The sequence below is a fragment of the Cyprinus carpio genome, chromosome A2 (genome assembly GCF_018340385.1).
Source record: "Cyprinus carpio isolate SPL01 chromosome A2, ASM1834038v1, whole genome shotgun sequence".
Lineage (NCBI taxonomy): Eukaryota > Metazoa > Chordata > Actinopteri > Cypriniformes > Cyprinidae > Cyprinus > Cyprinus carpio.
In genome coordinates this window covers 26,637,111-26,663,879 of record NC_056573.1, presented here as the reverse complement: position 1 = coordinate 26,663,879, position 26,769 = coordinate 26,637,111, and the positions used below count along the sequence as shown (strand labels likewise).

General features: G+C 36.2%; 1 protein-coding gene across 2 annotated transcripts; it reads right to left on the bottom strand.

The window, feature by feature from the left end:
• Positions 1-691: 691 nt before the first annotated feature.
• On the bottom strand, positions 692-24,239 carry upf1 (UPF1 RNA helicase and ATPase). Of its 2 annotated transcripts, none has more exons than XM_042713120.1 (24): positions 23,870-24,239; positions 22,211-22,347; positions 21,175-21,264; positions 20,917-21,084; positions 19,297-19,477; positions 19,041-19,202; positions 17,943-18,030; positions 17,579-17,677; positions 17,155-17,263; positions 15,900-16,059; positions 15,695-15,813; positions 14,656-14,820; positions 14,379-14,493; positions 13,995-14,138; positions 12,839-13,052; positions 9,696-9,813; positions 7,499-7,655; positions 7,169-7,311; positions 5,870-6,044; positions 5,493-5,574; positions 4,517-4,678; positions 4,110-4,333; positions 3,874-3,996; positions 692-2,987 (listed from the first exon to the last, which is right to left on the bottom strand). In XM_042713120.1, the coding sequence occupies exons 1-23, from the start codon at positions 24,038-24,040 to the stop codon at positions 3,877-3,879; spliced, it is 3,303 nt and encodes a 1,100-aa protein (XP_042569054.1). In that variant the 5' UTR covers positions 24,041-24,239; the 3' UTR covers positions 692-2,987; positions 3,874-3,876. The 2 variants fall into 2 exon arrangements, with proteins under 2 accessions (XP_042569054.1, XP_042569064.1); XM_042713130.1 differs by having other exon boundaries at positions 17,946-18,030.
• Between the last annotated feature and the right edge of the window lie 2,530 nt (positions 24,240-26,769).

The window sequence follows — 26,769 nt, the reverse complement described above, 5'->3', positions numbered from 1 at the left end:
CTTTTCTTAAGGTGTAACAGCAAGTAGCATGGATTAAGAGCTTGCCAGTGAAGTCAAATTCATTTTCAATGTCCAGTAATTAAGTCTGACCTTATGTGAACTTAGAAAAAAGCTAAATGAAAAGCACAGTAGGTTTAATGTGTGATTGATGAAAACGCCACATCAGACCTGCTCTATCACTACAGAGGATGACACATTACAGCAGGGAGTTTCTGCAATTAATACAAATTAATGTTACTTTAGGGGAAAAAACAGCTTTAAAGAAATTATGATCTTACTGTAATTATGGGATTTAACATCCCTTCATTATTAAAGCTTGTACACATCTTTAATAACAAAAGTCTCATATCTGACACACTTCTGCATTGAGCAAAACCTTTCCTAATTGTCACTTCAACTAAATTGAGACCACAGAAATCAGTTTGTGAAAAAGAAAGTAAACACCAAAAGTGTGCTTCCTTACTGTGATCCAGGTTACAACAGGTTAAATATGCAATGGAAGTAAAACAAAAAAAGTCAACTGCGATATGTAAACATAATATTTGGACTTTTTTCTTACAATTATGACCAAAAAAAAAAAATTGCAATTTTATTTTTATTTTTTTATTCTGTGGTAGAAATGCGCATGCATATTCAATATTTAAGCTTCATTATAGATCATACACAAGACAAAGAAGAACTGAGAACGGCATCGGGTGAAAGAAATCAACATTTATTCATAACGTTACAAGAAGTACATATTGTGGGGGTGAAAACTTTTTCCACAAAACAAAATCCTGAATTATACTTCATATCCTGATGTTTTTCAATGTTCCTCTTCATTGCAAGTTAAAGCATTTAAATGTATTGTACATTTCAGTGAAATCTGATGCAGCCTTCGCAGCAGAACCTCAGAATATCCTCGTCTCTTCATACTCGATAATAACCAGAATGCATGGCTGTGGATCACCTTGGCCTCGTTGTGGATGTTGGTCTCTCATTGTCATTGGCAACAATTTGGCTGATGTCATATCAAATCTGAGCACTGATATTTACAGTTGAAGTATGAAATGTGAAAGCTAAACTGTTTCAAGGATTTTCAGAGAATGAGTTAATTCTAAAATGAGAGGTTAACATGGAAAAGTCTGAATATCAGTCGCGTCAACATTTTTGCGACCTTGGTTATGAACGAATCATGATTGTCTTGTGGTCAAAGAAAAAAAAAGAGAAAGCAAAGGATGTGAACTTAAAATGAATCTGTGCTCGATGCTATAAAATGCGAGTGGTGGTACTTGGGTAATATTAAACAGTCAAAAGGGCTGCAAGTATGGAGTAACATCAAGGTATAAACACTCCAAAGTAAAAGTACAAAGTTGAGGCGACTGGCATCGGTCGGAACGGATGTTAAAAGCTGCCGTAAAACTCTGAATGGGTCCGTCGAAACCAAATAAACTTGAGCAATTTCCACACTGAGAACTTCACGTCAGATTGTATACAAATAAAAATATGAGCTACTAAGAAGAGGGGGAAAAAGCAACTAGAGTGTGGGAAATGCAAAACTACAATCTACCACAACACAAATAATAATGAAGGAGGGCATTCTGGAAACACACACACACACACACACCTGTCGGCAGCGTTAAAAAAACGCCCGCTCTCACTGACATCATAACGCAAGAGTGCAAGACGAGCCTCTTACGGTCAGACACAAAAACAGCGAGAATCTCACCTGTCTGTGCGGCGATCTCCTTCTGCTTTCTCTGAGACGCAACTAAAGCGATTCGGGCACAACAATAATACGACTGCGTCCTGATTGGACAGAATAGCAGTGGGCGGGGTCTAATGTGATTGACAGATTTGTCTCGTACCAAATAAAAGATTCAGATGATCAGGTTTCACCTGATTGGACAGAATAGCAGTGGGAGGAGCTTGCTGTGATTGACATGTTACATCGAACAGACCCAGATGAAGAAGTTTCACCTGATTTTGACGACGTTCCCGACCCACACATCCTGCTGATCTGAATTGATTTTTAAGCCACGTTTAAATCAAGCAAGCTAAATAGAGCGGTTCTACTTGACTGCTTTTATTCTAGTCGAACAAAAACCATTTTAAAACAGAGGGAAATAAGACAGGATAGATCCGTCGGTCCCTTCAGCAAGGGACAAAACATTTAAAAGGAAAAAGAAACATCCCAAAGCCTTTTCTAGCCCAAATCACCAAGCGGAGAGCAGACGAGATGTGACAGGCCCTCCGTTTGTTACGGCACCTCTACCCTCCCGGACTTCAGGCGGAAAACTTTCCTCAAAGTTGAATCGTCCTTCAGAGTGTCCTAGCACCTTGGTTGGAGATGAGAGGCGCTCCGAAGCGAATGAAACAAACCGTGAAAACTCTTGCCACAAGCGTCCGTTCTCTCAAAGATGTGCGGTGGTAGAACCTGAATGTCAGATGTCAACTTTGAGGGGAACTCTTATTTTCCAGAAAATCAGCTGCTTGGATAGCGTTTATAATTACTTTGAATACGTCACCCCCTCTCTCAGCTCGTGGAGACGACAGAGCAAGCGTGGTTTTTGCAGGTAGTTTTAAGAGAACTTCATCTTGGCTCCGTCTCTGTTGGCAGGGCAAGGCCTGAGGCTGACGTCGGCAGCCAGGCGAGAGAGAGAGGAGGCCGGGAAGGGCCCCTGCGCTCCAGGAGCCTCCTCCACGTTGCGGAGTTGCAGATCGAAGATCTCGTGTTTGGTCTCCTCCTCCTAACACTGCGTCTCCCCTCTCCTCCCCGTCCTCAACGAATGGTGGATGTAGTCCGCCACTCACACGTTCTCTTTCGTCCTGTCCAGCTTTACTCCCTCCTGTGATTGGTTTGATTCTCTCCTGTTGCTCTCACACCATGGTGCTTCAGTTGTAACAGTGGTAAACGGGCATCCATGTTTGTTCTTTTTTTATATTTACCCATATTTAAAATGCTGATGAACTAAGCTCAGCACAGGCCTAGCTCCTGTTCCAACAACCTGCGGACACAGACGGAGAAAACCGACAGCGTTAGCAATGGGGGACGAAGACACATGAGGTGTTTCTCCATTCATAAATAGCTAGGGAAAAAAAGCTAATTGGAACAGAATTAAAACACAAAACACACACACAAAGATGTTACTGTAAACATAATTAGCTACTGTTTTTAAAATGAACAAAAAAGCATCAGGTTTTAAAACTGGGTTCCACGGAGAAGAGGACAAAGTTGTGTTTTCAATTTTATTTTAGTTCAGGTTTTAGTAATTCTGTTGTGTTTTTCTTTCATTTGTATTAGTTTTAATTTATTATGAATTTTATAAATTAATATTGTTTCTTTCATTTTTATATTTTGTTTTTAATTTTAGTTAGTTTTAGTAATTTTTATTGTTTTTCTTTCATTGCTATTATCATTTTAAATTTCAATTTAAACTTAATTTAATGCTATTTTAATCATTTTACTTATTTGTATTCTTGTAATGTCTTTATAGTATTTATTCAAATGTATTTATTAGTTTTAGTTTAAGTTTTAGTGATTCATGTTTGTATACAAAAAATTACTTGAAAATCATTCTAATATACTGATTTGCTGCTCAAGAAACATTTCTGATTATTATCAATCTTGAAAACAGTTGTGCTGCACAATATTTTTGTGGAAACTGTGATACATTTAATTTTTCAGGATTCACAGTTGAATAGAAAGTTCAAAAGAACAGCATTTATTTGAAATAGAATCTTTTGTAACATTATAAATGTCTTTACAGTCACTTTTGACCAATTTAATGCGTAAAGATTACATTTTTTTTTTTTTTAAAGTCTTACCGACTCCGAACATCTATACGGTAGTGTATGTGTGGTCTTTTAAGATGCGTGTGTGTGTTGTCTTACACTCTAGTACTGTGAGAGTCCAGTCACTCCTCCGTGTTGATATGCCCGTTCGCCCTGGTAGGTGGAATCCTGGGAAAGCGCCACGTCCATCTGGGATTTGAACTCATCACCCAGGTAGCTATCCTGTTCCACACAAAAGACCAAACGCTACATTTAAAACTACAGAATTAACAAAACAAGGCCACTTTTACACAGACTCTTATAAAAGTGGGAACATCCCACACAAATGTGAGCACCTGTGAGAGCTCCGGCTGGGACAGTCCAGGCTGGCTCATCTGTGACGGCTGGCTCATGGTGATGTAGCCCTGGGTCAGTGGACCCTGAGAGAAGGGCTGGGACACCAGGTCCTGACTGGCCTGGCTGTTCGGCATGTTGGCCTGCCCGCTGCCGTGATTACCAGTGCCACGGTTCCTCTGACGCCCTCCGCGACCCCCAGTCTTACCTTTAGGAGCACCACGACCTGTAAACAGAGAGAGAGAACTGATTAATACTGTATTCCTGATTCCATTCTGCTTCACCTTCACTGCAACTTCTTTCCCCATCTCTTCAACAGTAGCTAAACTCATTAAAGGGGCCATACAGACTTTACACTTCTAATGTCAGTCAAGGTTGCTTAATTGAGTGTTTTGGTGTTTTCTCTCACCGGCAGCAGGTCCGTTCACCTGGCCCAGGTACCCAGGCGGAGGAATGGGAGGCATGACCAGATTGAACGGGATGGGGATGTTCATGGAGCCCATCGGGTTCGGCCCAGTCCCGATCATGCCGACCTGGTCATGTGTCTGGAAGTACATATTAGATGGACGCCCTGCAAAGACAAACAAGGAGTGACAAATTACATATATATATATTTTTCACAAAAAAAAATAAGCATCACAAAAACAGGTTCATCATGAAATAACAGTGTTATCTTATTATCATAGATATACTATTATAATTTTTGTTCCTATTTTGAATTGTATTTATATTTATTTTATAATTTGTATATAAAATACACTTATACAATTTTTATTTTCTTTTATAGTATGTTTTTGTTTATATTATTTTGTGTTTTCTTGTCATTTTTATTCGTTTTTGTTTAAAATGTTAGTTTTTTTTATTGTTTTAGTTTAAATTAGACATATTCCCCTGGTTTTACAGACAAGGCTTAAACCTAGTCCTAGACTAAAATGTAAGTCTTAGCTGTTTCAACTGAAATAAACTTGCACTGATTGATCTTAAAATATATCAGTGCCCTTGTTTTGTCTCAATAAGCACCCCAGTAATGTTTTTTTCTAAGCATGTTTATAAAAATTACTTAAATGTCCTAATTGAATTATGGCTTAATCCTGGCTTAGTCTAAGCCCTGTCTGTGAAACCGGGCCATTATGTTTAAAACTAGTTTACATTTATTATATTTTAATTTCAATTAACACATTTTATGGTTTTAGTTTTAGTTAACGATGACAGAATAACACTTGATTCATCTGGTTGATGCTTAAACTAATTACTAAACTAATAACCAATTAAATTAGTTCATACGTTGAACTAACAGGAAAAATAAGAACCAAATATGAATTTAATTGTAAATAAGAAACTAAATTAGAACTAATTAATTGCAACTGCAGTGATTGTTTTCTCACCAGTGCTGCTGCGGTCATACACAGATCCAGGAATCATGGCCTCCCTCGCGTCATACATGGCGGTACTCATGAAACGGGCTCCCTGAAACACACATTTACACTATTAGGAGAAGCATTTTGTGACTTTTTATTTTTTAATATTTTGTTTCCTTATTTGAAATTTCTTTGTTATCTTGGTGGTGAATGTAATGTTACAGATGCATAAGAAAGCACTAATACACAAGCACTAATAATGCACATTGTAATTGCTTATTATTAAATGCAATTGTAATTAAGCAGCTTTGCATGCATGGACAGCCGTACATGTGAATCAGCATGAAAAGACTATTTCTGAGCCTGAAGAAGCCCTGACATGTGACTGTGTGTGTGTTACTCACAGGGTTGATGGTGTTGATCAGCTTGCGTGGTTTGCTGAACTGCATGAGGCTCTCTCTCAGGTTGTTCAGCGGTCCTTCCACCAGAACCTTCTGCTCCTTGTAGTAGTTCAGCAGGTGGTTCCACAGAGGCTGCTTGGACAGAGCCTTAGGGTTGCCCACAATGATCACGCCATATCTGCATGCATACACACACACACACACAGCACATAACTAGAGCAATCCACCTACATTTGTCATTCATACACACATTTTCCTTGAAGGAAAACATACTGTAAATCAGGGTTTTTTTATGCATAAAATAAACAAATACGTTTAATTTAAATAAAATATATATTTTTTTCTGGATTCCAGTTTAATGGTTTAATTATTATAATTTTTTTTTTCAAAAATGCAAAAAATAAACAAATACATTTAATTAAAATAAAATAAATAAATACATATTTTTTTCTGGATTTCAGTTTAACAGTTTAAATACATTTTAATAATCAAACAGCTTGTCTAATCAATCAAATTCATAATTTATTAAAATGTTAGCAATAATATTACCCTACGAAACACGTTTTATTTTTATTTTTTCAGAAATTCTGACTTTTTCTGGATTCTGTGTTTTATGATTGAATGCTAATTTATGATCAAAAACCGTGGCAATCAAAATTTTACTTTAATAGTTTTAAAACTTTTTAAAATATAATCAAATGAAAATTTAAAAGTTCCTTTTATTTTCTGACATTGCTGCACATCAGAGGTTTACAGTTTAAATTAAAAAATATGTTTTAGTAAAATACGTTATTTTTTATTACTTTAAGAAGAACATGTACTCTACAAAATTAAGTAATATAATTGTCGCAATTTCTTCAAATAAAACCAAACTTTTATTTTTGTGGGTTGTAGTGAAGAGCTTTGAGTTTCTGTGTGTATCTGATGATAGTTTTCTCAAATGAACTGGTGAAAAGCTGTTAAAGTGACTCTCAGAGCAGCTCTAGAGATGAAGTTTGTGCTCATGACCTCATATAATGAGGCGAGAGACACTGAAAACACCACTGTGTCTCACACACTTGTATGTGCAGTAGACGAAACTGAAACACGCACAACACACAGACTTCATGTTGAACAGCAGTCTCTTTCTGCGATTTGATTAAGTTTGATTAAGCCAAATTCTGTGTCATTCCAGGGTAATAAACTCCATTTTTATGACTGGATTCTGTGATTCCGTCCATGTTAAACATGTTCCTTCAAATGCATCTTCGCAGTGCATACAGACTCTTGAATGATTCTGAATGGAAATTCTGCTTTAGTTACCTGGCTCTGGTTAGCGCCACATTGAGACGTCGTGGGTCGTTCAGGAAGCCGATGCCCTGGTGCTCGTTAGCTCTGACACAAGACAGGATGATGAAGTCCTTCTCTCTCCCCTGGAACGCATCCACGCTGGCGATCTCCACCTCCTGTAGACACACACAGGCATCAATACATCACTGACATGCTGCTGTGTGATACTGGATGTCAAACAGCCATTAAAAAGAGCCAGTACTACAGCAATAATGATCTAACACCAAAATGCACTTTTCTTGACACCATAAATTGCCACAGAATGGCTGAAATCAGTCTGTAAGTGCTGTCTGGACTCTGTACCTGGTATAGTTTGGTGTGCAGTGAGCCGCTGAACTGCATGTACTGCACCAGGTAAGAGCGCTGGCCCTCGTAGGGCGTAATGATGCCGATCTGGTCAGGTTTGGCTCCGGCCTTCAGCAGACGGGTGGTGATCTTCTCCACATTAGACGCCTCGGTCCTGAACACAGAGAGATGATTTTATCGGACCGGCCCTTTGAATGAGCTTCATCTAATGCTGGTAAGGAGCATTTATTAATAAGCTTATGATTTTTCAAAGGTCTCGGTTATTAATTGGCATAAAATCTGTTCTGCTTTGTATTGGATTCTGGCCGCGAGACCAGCACTTATACAGGAAGAGGCCAACTGATCGACATATCACAAAATTTCAACCATTTCAAATCAGCTTTACAGAAATGTCTATAATGCCTTAGTGCTTTAGCATAGAGCAAGCTTTTGAGATGGGTGATATGATGATATAAAACAATGATTTAAACAATTCTCCGGATCCAGATCTAGATATAGTGGGGCTCAAATGTTTTGGCACTCCTTGCAGAATCTGTGAAAATGTGAATAATTTTCAAAAAATAAAATAGATCATACTAAATGCATGTGATTTTTTATTTAGTACTGTCCTGAGTAAGATATTGTACATAAAAGATGTTTACATTTAGTCCACAAGACAAAAAGATTGCTGAAATTATTAAAAGAACCCCATTCAAAAGTTTGTGAACCCTTGGTTCTTAATACTGTGTGTGGTTACCTGATGATCCACGACTGTCTTTCTGTTTTGTGATTAGGGCTGGGCGATATGGCTGAAAACTGTATCACGATATAAGTGTTTCATATCGGTCGATATCGATAATTATTGATATTTTTATGACCTATTTAAAATAAGGACCAGGGAGAAAAATATATTACATTTAAACATTTTTATTTTTAACTTAAAGGATTAGTTCACCTCAAAATGAAAATTTCCTAATAATTTACTCACCCCAATGACATCCAAGATATCCATGTCTTTCTTTCTTCAGTGGAAAAGAAATTAAGTTTTTTGAGGAAACAATAGCAACCAACTGAGTTATATATGAAGAAAAAATCCTGAAATGTTTTCCTCAAAAAACTTAATTTCTTTTCCACTGAAGAAAGAAAGACAAATTGATCTTCAAATTCCAAAAGTTTTCACCCCCCAGCTCTTAATGCATCGTGTTTTCTTCTGGAGCATCAGTGAATGTCTGAACCTTTTTTAATAGTTGTGTTTGAGTTCCTCAGCTGTCCTCAGTGTGTAAAGATGGATCTCAAAATCATACAGTCACTGCTGGAAAGGGTTCAAATATGCAAAGATGCTGGAAAACTGAAGAATCTGCAGGACCTTAAAGATTTTTCTGAAGAACAGTTCTCAGTTTAACTGTTCAGAACAAACAAGGGACTCATGCACAACCATCACAAAACAGAAAGACAGTCGTGGATCATCAGGTAATCGCACACAGTATTAAGAAACAAGGGTTCACAAACTTTTGAACGGGGTTCTTTTAATAATTTCAGCAATTTTTTTGTCTTGTGGACTAAATGTAAACATCTTACTCAGGACAGTACTAAATAAAAAATAACACGCATTTAGTATGATCTCTCTTATTTTTTGAAAATTATTCACATTTTCACAGATTCTGCAAGGGGTGCCCAAACGTTCGAGCCCCACGATATATTATATTTATAATGCTGTCTAGCACATATACCAGTGCCGCAGTGACTTGGGTATATATGACTGAACACTCAATTAAGAGATTTAAATGTTGGTCTTTAATATCAGTCAGTAGCATCTCTGATTTCAGGCAGAATTACTTTAATGTCATGGTGTCTTTACTGAGGCTGAAAATTACTTATAAAGTTGTAAAGGCTGTAGTTGATAATTACCTCTTTTAGGAACAAAAAAAATTTGATGGTAACAGGTTGTTTTATGTGATGTTTAGAGGCATAAATCTAAAATCCTACAGAGCCACTAATATATACAGGAATATACTTTTTTTTAACTAATTTAAATATGTAATTTCTTTCTAATATTCTATGTGATACATCTGACTAATGATTAGTCTGGATCTGACTTCCCGAAACAGCACAAAGCCAGCCTATCAGATTGAGTCTTGCTGTTCGGAGAAAGCATTCTGTGTGCAATATGCATTTGATATTTGTGTTGAGAGTGGGATATCATGTTCATATCTACCTGTTGAGATAGGAGGTGCCAGAACTCGCGATCTCCTCTTGGCCCTGGGTCACGTAGAAAAACATGGGCTTATCGGGCTGAGGCCACTGAAAGTCAAAGCCTTTCCTGATGCGATCAGCTGGAGAACAACAGAACATCATCAGTGCGGCACACAGATGTAGCCTCTATATAATATCTAAACTGAACTTAAAGGGATAGTTCACCCAAAAATGAAAATTACCCCATGATTTTCTCACCTTCAAGCCATTCTGTGTGTTTATGACTTTCTTCTTTCAGACGAATACCAATGGAGTCATATTAAAAAATCTCCTGGATCTTCCAAATTTTATAATGGTAGTGAATTGGTGTTGAGATTTTGAAGCAAAATAAACTGTATCCATCGATCATAATAAGAGCTCCACATGGCTCCGGGGGGTAAATAAAGGTCTTCTGAAGTGAAGCGATGCATTTGTGTAAGAAAAATATCCATATTTACAAACTGTAACCTCTAGCTTTCGCTAACTGTTGTAAGCGCGTTCACGAGAGAGTGGACTCCCATTCACTGCCATTATAAAGCCCGGAAGAGCCAGGACATTTAGTTTTTATTATAACTCCGATTGTATTTGTCTGAAAGAAGAAAGTCATATACACCTAGTATGGCTTGATGGTGAATAAATCACGGGGTCATTTTCATTTTTGGATGAACTAACCCTTTAAAGGGGTCATGAACGGAGAAATCAAAACTACTACATCTACATCACTGTCTGTTTAGCCCCGCCCACCTATTCCACATCACTGTCTGTTTAACCCCGCCCACCGATTCCACTTCACTGTCTGTTTAACCCCGCCCACCGATTCCACATCACTGTCTGTTTAACCCCGCCCACCGATTCTACATCACTCTGTTTAGCCCCGCCCACCGATTCTACATCACTGCCTGTTTAGCCCCGCCCACCGATTCCACATCACTGTCTGTTTAACCCCGCCCACCGATTCTACATCACTGCCTGTTCAGCCCCGCCCACTGATTCTACATCACTGCCTGTTTAGCCCCGCCCACCGATACTACATCACTGCCTGTTTAGCCCCGCCCACCGATTCCACATCACTGTCTGTTTAGCCCCTCCCACCGATTCACTGTGGAATGTAAATAATGAGAGAGACAAACGCAGAAACCAGACGATAAAGATGCTCAGAAGACAACAAGACGCTGTGCAGTGCCAAGCTGTGGAAACAGTCTTTTCATTGCCTTCCTTCTGATCCCAGCATTAGGAAAGAGTGGTTGAACTTTGTTTTTAATGAAGATCCTGAACACGACAGTAAGAACTCGGTCCTTTGTTCACTTAATTTCACAGCGGATTCGTTTATAAACAAGACACAATTCAACGCAGGATTTTCAGAAAGAATGAAACTAAATGTCGATGCTGTTCCGAACACATCGGATCTGACAGTAATGTTGCGCCACACAAGTGTGAGGAACTGTTTTTATAACGTGTTCACCAGGAGCGGTTCTAGGGTGAGTGGAGATCCGGGGCTTAGCCCAGAAAAATCCATGTATGTGACTTTTTATTTTAATAAATCAGAAAGATTTACCTTGTTTAAAATATACAAAAACAAATTTAAAACATTTTATTTAAAGTTTATCCTTGTATCCTGACACATATGCTGATGTTGTGTCTCTATCTCGCTTTTTTTTTTGTCTCTGTCTCTCAGTTTTTTTTTTCTTTTCCAATCAAGCCTGACTGGCTACACTCGTCCTGGTAGAACAGGGATAAGAAGCAAACATTAAGCAGTGCACTGACATACTCTTACTCTACAAAGATATACCGGTCAAAGGACTTTATCTCTGCGTTTAATGCATTACAGTAACAGATTCAAGTTATTCAGTCTGGCAGATAAACCTTACCCTCTACTGAAGTCTGTGCATCATTCATATCTCCATGTGTTTCAGCTGTTTTGTAGCTCTTCCAGCATGTCATGGAAGCCTTATGAAGGCTACTTTGTTCATGCTCTATGAATGATTCTAAAGCTCTTTTCCAGTTGGAGAAACTTGCACTTGTTAATGTGTCTTTGCTGTTTCGGATATGATGCTTGCCAAAGAGACGACAAGAAAAAGCAGAATGCAGAATTTCTGGATACGCAATACTCAAGCCACTGAAATGCATCTTGGAATACAGAAATATGAAATTATGAAAAAAATTAGAATGGTACTTTGCCACTAGGTGGCGGTAAGCCACTGCCTTAATGAGTGAGTCGGTCAGTCATTTTAATCGATGGATTCGTTCGAAAACAGATGATTCATTCAGAAAAAAGTAAGCAACTGGTTTTTATGAATGGGTCAGTGAATCATTTATTCAAGCAAATTTAATCAGTAAACACCGCTGTGTGTTGCTGCAGAGCACAACAACATGCTTTGTTTGGAACCATTTCCTTTGCGAAATAGTCTTTTTTTTTATTATCTTGTTTATTGAATTGTTGCCTGACACGAAAAATGTCTGCCACAGACCGTGCTAAACAAACATTATAACCGCTCTCTGTGTGTGCGTGTCCTAAAGACTGTGCTGCGCAACCGTTAAGTGTTAGATGTTCAAAATGTAACGTTAAATCAGACACAATTTAAAACCGAAAAAGAAATATAATACTATGATTAAAAGTTACAGATACCTGAAGCTGTTGTTTCTTGGCGTTCAAGTGTTGGCTATTCTTTTGAAGAATTTTGAAATATCCATTTTAATTTTCAAATAAATTGATCTAGTAAAATACTACACGCCAACAAACCGCCTGGCTCCAAAAGATCTCATATCATTGGCTGGATCGTACAGACGCTCATCGATGGTTGGCCAGTTTACATGTCAGTCAGAAGCACTAGACTCAGTGGGGCGGTTTTTTTCGGGGGTGTGAATGACAACGCGTAAATTGACAGATACTGTAGACGTGAGAGTCGAGAGATATTTATTTATTTATATATTTATTTATTTAAATTCTAATATAAATGACTATATTGGGCATGAAAACTCATTGATGCATGGTGGTAATAAAAACATTCGGGGCTTTACTGAAAACATTCGGGGCTCCAGCCCCCTTAGCCCACCCCTAACGCCGCCCCTGGTGTTCACTATTGCTTTGTCTGTTATACAAACATTAAATAACGTGAGATGCCGTACCAGCGGTGACTCCGTTCTGCAGAGAGCCCTCGTAGAAGATATTTGAAGGGAAGGCGCTGAGGGCCGGGTGCATGCGGTACTGCACCTGCAGACGGATGGGTCTGATGCCCAGGACCACCAGCCTCTCAAACAGAGACTGAGACAGACCTGCTTTAGCCGCCTTCTTGCACATGACCACAGGACCCAGCTGACAGTGGTCACCCACCAGAATCAGCTGTCAGAGGGAGAACACAGTACAGTTACTGAACAGAAAATTACTGTCACACAGAAGTACCGTATTTTCTGGAACATAAGTCACTTTTTTATCATATAAAATGTGCAGCGACTTGTATTCCAAAATACTCCAAAGCGACTTTCATACTGAAATTAACTTAATATTTATAGAAACATGTTGCTCGTTCACTTTAAATCTCTATAATCATGTAATTTAAAGTGGGAAAGCAGAAAAACACTGTAGTTTAGATGTATTTTTACTTATTAGAAATAACAACCATTAGCGATCATTGTTTTTCTAACTTAGTAAATATCTGTCATAAATATAAGTGAATACAAGGTAAATATAGGAGTCAGCTGTTGGCGAATTAGGAATGACTGGTCTGCACTTTTATAAAAATCTGCTCTGCATTTTTGCAAAAATGTTTTATCTCCTGGTTTTCAGTTTTCATTTCTCCTCACAGTCAACTTTTTATAATTATTTTTTCATTCTTGTTCTGGATAGCATTAAATGCAGTTAGATACTATTATAGTTTTTATAACATTTTGATATATATTTTTTTTTTTTTTTTACATTTTCGGTTTTCAATTTAATTATAGTTAAAATGATATAAATTTTGTTTTGCCATTTTATTTTTTATTATTATGTTAATATTTTATTTCAGGTAAATTCACCTAATTAAATGTGAAAGATTCTTTGTGAAATTAATGAAACTAAAACACACTTGGTTTTATTTACCAGTATTTTGCATTATTTCTGAATGTAATAATAAAATGGGCCTTGTCTGTTTTTTTTTCAGGTGTGACTTATATTCAGGTACGACTTTTCCAGAAATCACAGTATTTTTCAGTTATGTAAGATCTGTGTGCTTACATACACAATATGCAGATTGTTTACAGATCAATAAACATGAGATAAAGGCGGGTGTGTCCTGTCACATACCTGTTTGGCCCCGAGCACCACTGGCACCATGCACTCGGGCTCCGTGGCCTGTGTGCTCTCATCAATGAGGATGGAGCGAAACTGCATCTTAGCCAGGCGAGGGTCACCCGCACCCACACATGTGCAGCAGATCACATCTGCATTCTGAGAGACAGAGACACAGAACATGAGATGATTTTTATTTTTTTAATAGAATAACGCACCACATAAAAACATGCCTCATTTCCTGTGCCACAGAAAACAGCTTAAGCATTATTGTGCACCAGCGGCTGCAGCGTTTATATAAACAAACACACTGAAAACTCGACTTCAGACTCTAGGAAATCTTCATTTCGCTGTGTAATATTCCAGCATTTAGTGTCTATGGTGAAGTCAGACAGGTACCATGAGCAGCTCTCTCTCAGCGGTTCGTTTGAGAGCTCGGTAACGTTTCTCATCAGAAGACGACAGCTCGCCAGTTTCGTCCTTCAGCTGCTGCAGCTTCTGCAACTCTGGCATGCTGCAAAAAAGACAGACACACATCAGTCCTCGTAAGAAATCTCAACCCTAACTCTGAGTGATAATAATGGTGATGCCAGCCTTAACAAAGCATTCATTACACAAACACAGAGATCAAATAGTGCATTTTTCAGTAACGCATTAGGAACAGAAAAGTCTGTACCTGTCCATGTTGCGGATCTGATTGTGCAGAGCCAGGAAAGACACGGGTGAATCTATGGCCTCACGACTCTTAGCACACAGACGAACCACCTTCAGCCCCGTCTGATGGATCTTCTCTGTCAGCTGATCCACTGCGATGTTACTCGGAGCACAAACCAGAACCGGACTAAACCATGAGATGGCCACAAAAACAAATACTCGGTTATTATTCGGTTCTATTGTCCCCAAATGCATTTTTTTCTGTTTACAATTTTCTAGATTAATTTTTTTCCCCATAAAATGGATTCTGGATCCGTTTTGATGGTTAAATTAAATTTTACAAATCAAAAAGCATGCATAATTATTGAAACCATGAAATGGATAAAATTTAACAGCAATTTATTATATATATATATATTTTTTAAATTTGGCCTTACAAAATCAGTTTTATTTTTCCCCAATTTTTTTTTTTTACAATAACCAAAAAATGTTGTGTGTTTATTTTTATTTACGATTTAATTCATATTTATTATCAAAATCACTGGTAATCAAATGAAGGCATAAAATCTTATCAATCTTATAAAATCTAATCAAATAAAAATTAAAACATGGAGGAGAGACTGTGACAATCCTCAAAAAATAAAGTATTAAATTTATTATTATTACTCTTTGAGAAGTATCCTACTGTACAACAATAATACATGTCAATTTCTCAACCTAACTTTTACCATAAACATCACTTTATATTTAAACAGTAGTCTTTCTGGGATTTAATATTTTACAGACAAATTAGATTTGAAGTGTACAGTTCTACTTTTTATTCAATTAAAATTAGCCATATTCCCAGACATTTTGCATCATTTCAAAACTCCATGTTTATGACTGGTTTATGCGATTCCATCTGCGTTTTCCACATTGTGGAAATCTCAGGACCCTTATATTACAAATATCAGATATTTATAAAATGACATGAGATAAAACATTCAATATAGTAGCCTATAAACTAAATGAATGAATCTGAAATGGTATAATGCATTGTAGAATCAGGGAACGTGTCTCACCCGTTGCCCTGTCTGGCCAGATGGTAGACGATGGTGGCAGAAGTGACAGTCTTTCCGGTTCCCGGAGGCCCCTGGATCAGACTCAGGGGTCGCTGCAGCACCGTCTTCACAGCATAAACCTACATCATGCCAAAACAACCTGAGTTTCAGAAACTTGAAGACTTAGGGCTGAATCAGAGGAAGGGGACTTCAGACCGTTCTGTACCTGCGAGTGGTTGAGGTCTGGCAGGCCTTGTGCAGTGAAGCGTTTGGGCAGCTGGCATTTAATGATAACGTCCTCCACCTCATGACCCAGCAGTTTATGGTAGATGTAGCCGGACACAGAGGTCTCGTCCACGGCAAACGTCTTCAAGGCGCTCTGCATTCTGCATAAGACAAACAAAAACAGGTTCACAGATCATTAGACTATTTCAAGTTATAGTTCATCTGGAAATCATAACTGCAACACAAAGGTGCTTTTTTTATTCAATTACAAATAATCAGGACTGGAACTGGAATTAATTATTATAGTTAACTAAACTAAAAAATAAATAAATAAAAAATTATGTTCCTTGAAATAAAGTGTTAACTGAAATAAAATATTTTAAAAAAATGCATTTATTTCAGCTAGTTGCCAAGGCAACAAATTAGTCATTTTTATTTTGTTGTACTAAATAACTAAAACTAAAATAAAACATTTATAAAAAACACATGGACATAAACAAAACAAATACAAAATGCCAAAAACACACAAAACAAAATATATAATTTTTTATAAATAAAACTAAAATTAAAATGGAAAATATATAAATAAATATTAATTTCAAATATTAATAAAAACAAAACGTATCAACACTGTTGCATGGATAAAATCAATATATTCTTCATAATTTTAGTCAGCCCACAAAAGAAAAAAAAAATCACGTTTGGATTAACATGAAGGCAAGTAAATAAAAGCAATTTTAATTTTTTTCGGATGGATAAAATATAAATAATATAATTTTATTTCAGCTAGTTGACAAGGCAGCATTTCTCATTTTTTTAATAGTTTAACTTGTACTGAAATCACTAAAACTCAAAACGGAATAAAACCTACATAAACATATACAACAAAATACTAATAAAAATGACAAAAATACACAATAAATTTACTTAAACTTTAAAATTAATATGTAAAATATACGAATAAATACTAAAATTTAGAATATTAATACAAAGCAAAGTAGTATCTCAGTACTAAAATACTCTTGCATGGACAACATCAGTGCGTTCTTCATAAATTTTTCCTTTTGCATTCACGAAAGGAAAAAAATAAAATACAAAATTTAGTAATTTAATTTAAATTGACATGAAGGTAAATAAATGAAAGCTATTTTAAATTTGGGGGGAACTACTCATTTCTGGGTGAATTATACTGTATAAATGTAGCAAAGTAAATGGAAACAGTTTAATGGACCAGTTAAAGTCTAAAAGTGACTAACCGGTCAAAAGATGTTGACTTCCAGACAAAGTCCACCTGGAAGTTATGCGGCACCTCCACAGGAGCACCAGCACTGCTGCGCAGCTCGATGGCGATTTCATCTCCATAATCTGAGAGGATCTCGGTTAAGGTATAATACAGCGTACTGTAAGATACTTGTACATCAAAACAGCACAGTAAGAACGCACTACTGACTTTCAGCTGATATTAAAATTGCTTGCAAAACTCACGGTCACGATGCAAGTCTGTTGTCTGAGTTTTGCTATGCAGAGGTTGCAATTATGTTGCTATGCAGTTGCTAGGGTGTCCCGGGTGTTTGCTTATCAAATCATAAATCCTAAGTATGAGCAATGCATGCCTAAGCACATAATCAAGAGAGAACAATTGTGTGACAACAGCGAGATTTAACTACGCTGAAAGGATACTGTCCGGGACTTTGATGACGTGTCCGATCCCTTTCCACAGCGGAGCCATGTCTCCTTTATAGCGCAGACAGATCTCGTCTCCCTGCATCAGTCGCATGTCTGATAAACATCACCCACACACAGAAAACACTGTCAGATAGACCACATCCTACTGATTTATGTCTGAATAACACTAATTGAGCTATATATCCATCACATACACAGTACAGCACCACAAACACACATGAGCGCATACACACGCGCGCGCGCACACGCACACTCGGGTCCGAGCACACATCGATGAGGGATGCATGGGACACGGTGTTAGGGATGGGATGGATATGAACCACTTGTAGACACAGAAGATGATGAAAGTAATTATTACCACCTGAATCCGTCTTGGGCAGAGTGAAATAAGCTATCCGCTTTTTATTCAGTCCCAAATCCCACCTCACTGTTATATTGTCTTGAGTCTGAAGTAAAGAGACAAGAGACAAGAAGCAGAGTAAATGTCAAATGTTTTAACACTCGCAGTCTGATACATATTAAATCTGATTCTGTATTTGGACTTTGCAATTATAAACTACCTCTTTAAGAGAAAAGAATCTCAGGTACAAGAAAAGATTAACACAAACAAGCGAACGCACATCTAATTAAATTGATTAAATAGAATTTAAAATTAAACTAAAACAATGTGGCTGCACAATTAATGGAAATAAAAATGGAATCACAATATAATTTATAAATATACTTTTAGACACACAGATATGAAGTTTCATCCCATATGAAAACTATCACAGTTCAATTTGCAATCACAATATTTGATAAATTAATTGCACTATAAATATTTTGTCATGCATTCCTATTTATAAAGAATTTTAAAATGAAATATTTTTTGGTTGCAAAAAAAAAAAAAAATCATATTCCAGAAACTAAAATCCTATCCATTTTCTCAACACTGATTAAAATGGAAAAAAATTTATGGAAATATATAAATATTATTTTAGAAAGTAGCAGCTTCTTTTATTTATGGGGTTTCCAGGGTAAGGGCTGCATTTTCTGCAGTTTAGCGCCATCTGCTGTCAGAGAGAGAATGTGCTTTCATTCAGCGCATCTCTCAGGTGTTCCTCCATGTGCTTCTTGTGCATGCTTGTTTACATCAGAGTTCACAAACTTTGTTGTGCATTGTTCAAATTCTGAATAATTTGTAATATATAATTATTCTCGGTATTTGGAAGTGCCCACGATAACAATATCGTACATATTCATTACCGCGATATATCGCATAATCGAATACTGGCACAAGTCTACTATTAGGATTTCACAGTAGCCACTGTTGCACTCCATAGTTTAAGCAGTAGGTTAACCAAAAAAATTAAAAATAACTAATTACTAACAGTCTTCATCAGCATATCAGTACTAATGCATCATTTTTCACTAGTTTAGCCACAGGAATTGCTGAAGAGCAGAAAGGTTCTCATACTTGGGACTCTTTGAGTTTCTTGTCATAGTCAGCCTCTAGTTTGACCAGCGGCCCAAAGATGTTCTGGTACTGATAGGCATCTTCGTATCGCAGCAGAACGTGCTGAGGTTCCTCATCCACTCCAGGTTTCTCCAAATCTTCCAGCGTCGCTGTCGGGTTTTCCTGCAGACATGACAGAACGTAGAGTCATGCAGACAACAACAGGATGCTCAAAACTGCGTTCGTATCCAAACTGCGTTCGTAAAGATCACGATACCTTCCAGAGCTCCTCGAGTTTATTGATCTGCTGTGCCGTGATCTGACGGGCCCTCAGCTGCTCCTGCTCGGACGGGATCTTCACCAGCCAGGACAGGAAGCAGCGGTCCTGGATGAGGGGCTGCCACTGAGAGCTGTCCCAATTAATGTCCTTCAGACTGCTCTGACTGGCACACGGCTGCCTAAACACACACACACACACCCACCCATGAGACGGAGCGAGAGCACACGCTTGATAAGCAATGGATGACAGCTTCTGATAAACCAGTGCCTTCACTGCTTCAAGCGTTGTGATTAAATTTACACAAAACATTTAAAATAGAATATTACAAAAACATTTTTAAAAATCATTGTCTCCTGGAAAAATGTATCATGTAAATAGAAGGTAAATAGAAGTAAAAAATAAATTAATAATAGCAGAAATAAATAGTAAAAGAAGTAGAAAGAGTATTTTATGGAATTTAATTAGGCCACAAGTTCTCTCCCTGGATGTACATAGTTACTATTTCTACCTTTATTTTTATTTGATTTAGTTTTTTTGTAAAAGGAAAAAACACATTAGGTAATTGTTCTTGTTTATACTGTAAAAGATGCTTTATGATTGCATTGAGTACTACATGTAAATTTAATTATTGTATATGTTTGTACACTCATGAATGCTCAAATTAAATAAAATAAAATTCATCCCGTAAACATCAGGGGCAATCTCAGGAGGAAAAAAATGGGAAAGAATTTTGTGAATTGTATTTATGTATTTATTAATACAAACTATTTATCGAAATGATATGACTATTTAATAAATTTTAGAGAAATAAAGTATTTATAAAAATGATAAAAACATTCATTTATAAACATGCTATTACAAACACATTAAAAGCAATTATTCTTGCACACGAGGCACATCAAGTACAAACCTGGTTTCTTCTTAAGGCCCGTTCACACCAAGAACGATAACTATAAAGATAACTATAAAGATAACGATATTAGCGTCCATACCAGCGAACGATATCTTCTGTTTATTCTAAGCGCACGCTCGTCTGCCGCTTTAAGTTCTCGAGCGCGTTACAGCAGGATGGATTCTGATTGGCTGTCAATTTTTTGTCGTTCATCAGCTGGAAAAAAATCGTTTTGAAAGTGATTCCAACGATATAGTTTTTCTTTGTCTTTATCGTTATAGTTGTGGTGTGGACGCTGCTGTTCTTTAATACTGAAAACGATTTTTAGAACTATATCTTTATCGTTATCTTTATAGTTATCGTCCTTGGTGTGAACGGGTCTTTACCCTTAAGCCCAGTCTCATTATATAAAATGAAAATACGGACTTTCCCATTTCACATTTTCAGTAAGCATGCACCATCACACATGCAATAACTCACTATTAATTTTAAAATCCTTAAAGTAACCTCGTAAATACAGACTGTGTCACATACGAGCCATAAAGAGGAAATCTAGCTGGTTTTATTGTTATTATTTAAAACAATGACTAAATCTCCCTTTATTTACTGATGCCTAAAATACATTGATTTAGATTCGGGTCAACCTAATCGAAAAAAACTTTTTCCATAATTAAGGAATTTGAGTTTGTGAATTGGAATGAAATACGTGGTTTGATGAATTTTACCTGCAGAGAAGCACCACAACGGAGTCGGCTTTAGCCGGGATGAAGCCGAGCAGGAAGACGTTACGGCAGCCGCAGTTATAGCACTCCAGAACCGTCTCTCCCAGCGGTCCGTCCTTGTGCAGCGTCACCTCCTTACATTTGGCCCTCACCAAGTGGTTCACAATATGACTGAGAAAACAAACATGACAGAAATCATTCGTTTTTACGTCTTAACAACACAGCAGTTTGAATTTAACAACACAAACTTGGTGGACTCACCTGCCAGAGGTGTTACCGCGGCCGTTGCAGAACCATTTCTTGCTGGTGTTGCAATAAACCACGCATGCTGGATCATGGATGCCACAGTAGCTGCAAACAAATGAAACAAGAATGATTACTGAAGCATCCTAATAGTCACACTGCTTGTGCTCTGCATTTACCACTCAACAGTTTAGAGTTGGTATGATTTATTAAAGTTTCCTAGTCTCTTCTGCTCACCAAGGATGAATTTATTTGATTACAAATACAGTAAATACAGTAATATTGTGAAATATTATTACAATTTCAAATAACTGCTTTTCATGTGAATACATTTTTATATGTAATTTATTTCTGTGATGCGAAGCTGAATTTTTTTTAGCATCATTACTCCAGTCTTCAGTGTCACATGATCTTCAGAAATCATTCTAATATGCTGCTTGAGAAACATTTCTGATTATTATCAATGTTGAAAACAGTTGTGTTGCTTCATTGTTTGGTGGAATTTGTTCTACATTATTTTTTAGGATTCTGTCATGAATACAAAGTTCAAAATATTTGATTATCATCAAAAATAAAAATATTTAAACTTAATATTTCCATAAATTTGTAACAGAAATCTTTTATAAAAATCTGTAATGTCACTTTTTATCAATTTAATGCATCCTCACTGAATAAAAATATACATTTCTTTAAAATAAAAACGCAAACATTTGACAGGTACATACAAAATATGTACATTTTCATATAAATTAAAATGTTTTCATTTCAATGTATCACTTCCATATAAATTAGAACCTAAAATCTGGCTAATAAATATTTACTTCAAAAACAAAAGACCTACATCAAGCATAACGTACAATCAGAGGGGTGATGCATCATCTTTTGTATTAATAGGTTGCCTGGGAAAAATGTCTCTTAGACAGCACAGTGTAATTAAACAAAGAATACTGTGAGTGACCAATCAGAGGCAAGTATTATGCATTATTGTATAGCTCTCACAGCTACAGACACATGATTATTGCGCATGAGATCAGGGCAGGTGTGTCATCAGTACCTGCAGGCGTGCACCGGCAAGTCTTTAGTGTAGTAAGTATCTTCCTCATCCTCTTCAAAGTTCAGCTCGGCCAGAAGTTGGCTGGTCTTCACCACTGCATCCTCTCCGTTGGGCAGAATGCCATCAGGCCCGTTCACCTGAACGCAAAACATTTCACCTTTAACACTACCATTTCTACACACAAATCTAAAATTCTACAATGCAGTGTTCACCCTCAAATCACACACATCTGCAACGTGCACCAGCAGAAACACAGCTAATTCAAGTACAAATGCACACCTGATTTACCGAGACTTACTCTGCAGCACACACTTAACAAAAGTCTGAAAGCTGCAGCTCATGCACAAAAAAACAGATAAAGCACACCTTATTATTAAAGCAATTTAATCAAATAATTTCCATTTAAAACACCCCTGCAAGTAATAATTACCATGCAAAAGTAACCCCTCTAATCAAACATGCTCTTATAAAACAGGTGCAGTTCACAAAAGTCCTTCTGAAAAATACATGTGAGATAAACTACTGCCACATGTGTCAAAGATCAAATAAGATGCATGTTATTATAACACCAAAATAGTTCATAAACATCTAAAACATCACATCATTGTTAGAACATCAATATACACTGCTGTTCAAAAGTTTGGGATCATTAAGATTTGCAATGTTTTTTTAAAAGAAGTCTCTTCTGCTCATCAAGGCTGCATTTATTTGATCAGAAATACAGAAAGAACAAAAACTGTAATATTGTGAAATATTATTGCAATATATTTTAAATAAATGCTGTTCGTTTAAACTTTATTCATCAAAGAATCTTTAATAAACATATCACAGGTTCCAAAAAAATAAAATAAATTAATCAGCAAAACGGTTTCCAGCATTGATAATAAATCGGTATATTATTATGATTTCTGAAGATCATGTGACACTGAAGACTGGAGGAATGATGCTGAAAAATCAGCTTTGCGTCACAGAAATAAATTATATTTTAAAGTATATTAAAATAGAAAACCATTATTTTAAACTGCAATAACATTTCACAATATTACCGTTTTTTCTGTATTTCTGCTCAAATAAATGCAGCATTAATGAGCAGAAGAGACTTTCTGACCCCACACTTCTGAACAGCAGTGTAACTGTTCAAAAATCAAATAAGATGCATGTTATTATAACACCAAAACATCACAACGTCAACATAAACACACCTGTCAGCTGTAGCTATCTCAAGCTATCTGTAAATAACACCCCATCTCTGAGAATAAGCTGCTGCTAAATATTTTAAGTAAATTAGTTTATTAACACCATCGTAGTCCCGCAAACACACACCTGAGATCTGCAGCTAATTAAGCTAACCAACCAAAACAAACAATCTGACGTAACACATTTCGTCACTACAAACATCAAAATAAGAGCTAATATATTTAGTTTAATTTATTAACAAGTTAAGCACTAATGTAGTTCACAAAAGTCCCTGTGACAACTCTCTCTCTCTCTCTCTCTCTCTCTCTCTCTCTCTCTCTCTCTCTCTCTCTCTCGGGCGGCCTGCTCTCTCGTTGCTAACGCTACCGCGCGGCTAACGCATGCTAGCTCGCCATATTTGGACTCAAACGAGCACCGGGCCGCCTGACAGAAGGCTCGATTGTGTGTTTTGTGTGTTTATACCTGGTTGTCGAGTTGGCTCTGGGTCTGGCCCTGCGTTTGGGTCTGGCTGGGCAGCGTGAAGTCGGTGAACTCGAACTCGGAGCCCTGCGTGTCGGCCCCGAGCAGCTCCGCTTCCTCCGTGTCCAGGAAGGTGAGCGTCTGCGAGCTCGGCCCGTACGCCTCCACACTCATCGTTTCTATGGCTTTACTGGCCGCCTTTCCGCAGAAAACACGAATAATCCCTCAGCGATGCGGGGTAAATGACCGACCGAGGCGCGTCGGGCGACGTTTGTTTTGGTTCGAAGTGAAGCGGGGGAAACGGCGCGCGCGCGACAGGCTCGTGCAGATATGAAAGCAAGCGATTCCGGAGAAGATTCGACTCCCACTCGAGTGACGTCACGGGCGAGCGCAACCGACGTAGCGCGCACGGAAGCGCTGACGTCTACACGCGCTTGCTGTTTTGTTTTGTAAATAAATCGCTGTCGCGAAAATACAGACCATCATAGAGCTTCTATTAATGAGAAATCCTTTACAAATGGAGGTTTAGCTCTTCTGAAATATTATATGCATCCTATGAAAAATATTTGGCCCAAATAAGCCGACTTTGGTTTTGCAGAAGTCCAAATAAAGACAATATAATATACTGTGTGAATGTGTAATGTGCTAAAGTGACAAGATCCGCTCCATCTAAAACTGTTGTATAATTTTAAAACATAAAACTTTTCAGTAGTGATCTCATACTTTCTGTGTATTTAAATAAACTGTAAATTATTATAATTAGAAATTATTATACATTTAAGATGATTAATTCTAAATTATTATTTTTTTGCTGTTTATACACACACACTCACACATATATATATATATATATATATATATATATATATATATATATATATATATATATATATATATATATATACTGTATATATGGAACGTGATACTTTTTTCAGGATTCTTTGATGAATAAAAAGTTAAAAAGAACAGCATTTATTCAAAATAGAAACCTTTTGTAACAATATAAGTCTTTACTGTGTAAAAAAAAAAAAAAAAAAAAGAAAAAAAAATTACTGACCCCAAACTTTTGAACTGCAGTGTGTATAAATGTATAATGTAAATATAAATTTATCTTATAAATGTAAGATTTTGTAATAAAAAAAAACAACTATTAAAAATAAGGCAGACATATTTTATTGAGAGCTACAGTTTGTAAAAAAAAGTTGTGGAAAATAAAGAAACAACATAAAGAGAAAGAACAAGTGTCCACCTGAATGTGGGGATAATAATGCATACATAATAATCACCACTGTAATAGATGTCAGAACATTTAATACAATAAAATGTGTTAAAATTAAAAAAGATTCACAGCATAATCAGTTTGGTCCACTGGGTTTGTGATCGATAAGATTCCAGTAAAAACCTTAGAAAAACAAGCTAAAGAAAAGTCATATGCAATTCAAATTACATTTTATAATATCATTTAATGGACTGAGAAATCATGGTGCAATATAATATAATATGATATGATATGATATGATATGATATGCAGCATTTTGCAAAGAGTATGAAAGAAACGTAAGGAGAAAATCTTGAATAGAGTCCACTGAGAGAAGACAAACATCACCTTACAATCACATTTCATATAATTCACACTAATAAAACCCAAACAGTTGATGTCTCAACAATGTTGATAGAATTTAACCTTGCATTACTCAAAAGGCATCAGGTTCCGTTGTCTCTACATAATCGGCTTGAAATGAGGAAAAACATTTCCATTTGATGCTCGTATCCTAAACACAGGGACTTTAATAACCAGACAGACGTGGTTATTATCTCTTTTATCACTGTTCAGAAGGCAGACCATAGCTTTTATTTTGTCATAATTTTAGGTGTCCTCTACAGAAGCACCCTCTGCATCTGCTCTTCACTCTGTGATTAAATCAACTGTAATAATGCTTACACTTTCTGTCCAGTGTGTGTTTGGTGTATAAGTGAAAACTGCAGATGATAGAGATATGTTTGAAACTGTATTATTTAACCATCATTCAAATTCTATCATAGTTTTAATTGACATTTTGAATTAGTTTTCTGTATGTTTCCATTTTCATTTTTGCTAAAGTTTCAGTAATTTAGATTTTTTTTTTATTATTATTATTTCTTAAATATTTAATATCCATATAGTTTTGATTTTTAATTAGTTTTTATTTTTATATTTTGTTTGCGTTTTAATTTTAGTTAACGTTTTAGTAATTTAGTTTTTTTATAGACATAGATTTTATTAATATTTTAATATTAGTTTAAAATAAATTATTAATATTTTGTCCATTTTCATTTGAGCTAGTTTTAGTAATTTATCCAATATGAGCCATTTTCATATATTTAAAAAAAAATATATATGACTATATAGTTTAACATTTTGAACAAGTTATTTTATTATTTTTTCCATTTGATTTTAATTTTAGTTAAAGTTGTAGTAATTTATTTATTTATTTTTATTTTTTGTAATTTAGTTGTATTTTTTTATTTTTAAAAAATATGTCTATATAGCTTTGATACATTTTTATTACAGTTTTAGTTTTAGTTATTTTAGTGCATTAAGTTTACCTAAATGAAAATTAAAAATGTTGTCAGGCAACTAACTAGATGGATTTTTTTTTTCAGTTAACGTTTATTTCACTTCAAGTAACAAAATGTTTAATTATTCTGATTCTGATTAATTATAATAACCCTAGTTTAAATGGCTTAATATTTAATCTGGTGAACAATGATTTTAGAAATAAGACGGCAAGAGAAAAACGCTAGTTCTGCTTCAACTGTTAAAAAAAAATATTTTTGAAATATGTTTCAAAGTTCTACATGTGTTTTCACATTACAATGACATTTCCAAGTCTTTTTTATGCATAATACCAAATCTCTGCATG

Bases quoted from the DNA above. Each gene is read 5' to 3' on its own strand.
- upf1 (XM_042713120.1), bottom strand. From the start codon at position 24,040: ATGAGTGTGGAGGCGTACGGGCCGAGCTCGCAGACGCTCACCTTCCTG. The intron at 17,264-17,578 runs GTATCCTTTCAG...AGATCCTCTCAG, and splicing joins CGTCATCAAAGTCCCGGACA to ATTATGGAGATGAAATCGCC. The intron at 14,139-14,378 runs GTACCTGTCTGA...TCTGTCTCTCAG, and splicing joins CTGAGAGAGAGCTGCTCATG to AATGCAGATGTGATCTGCTG.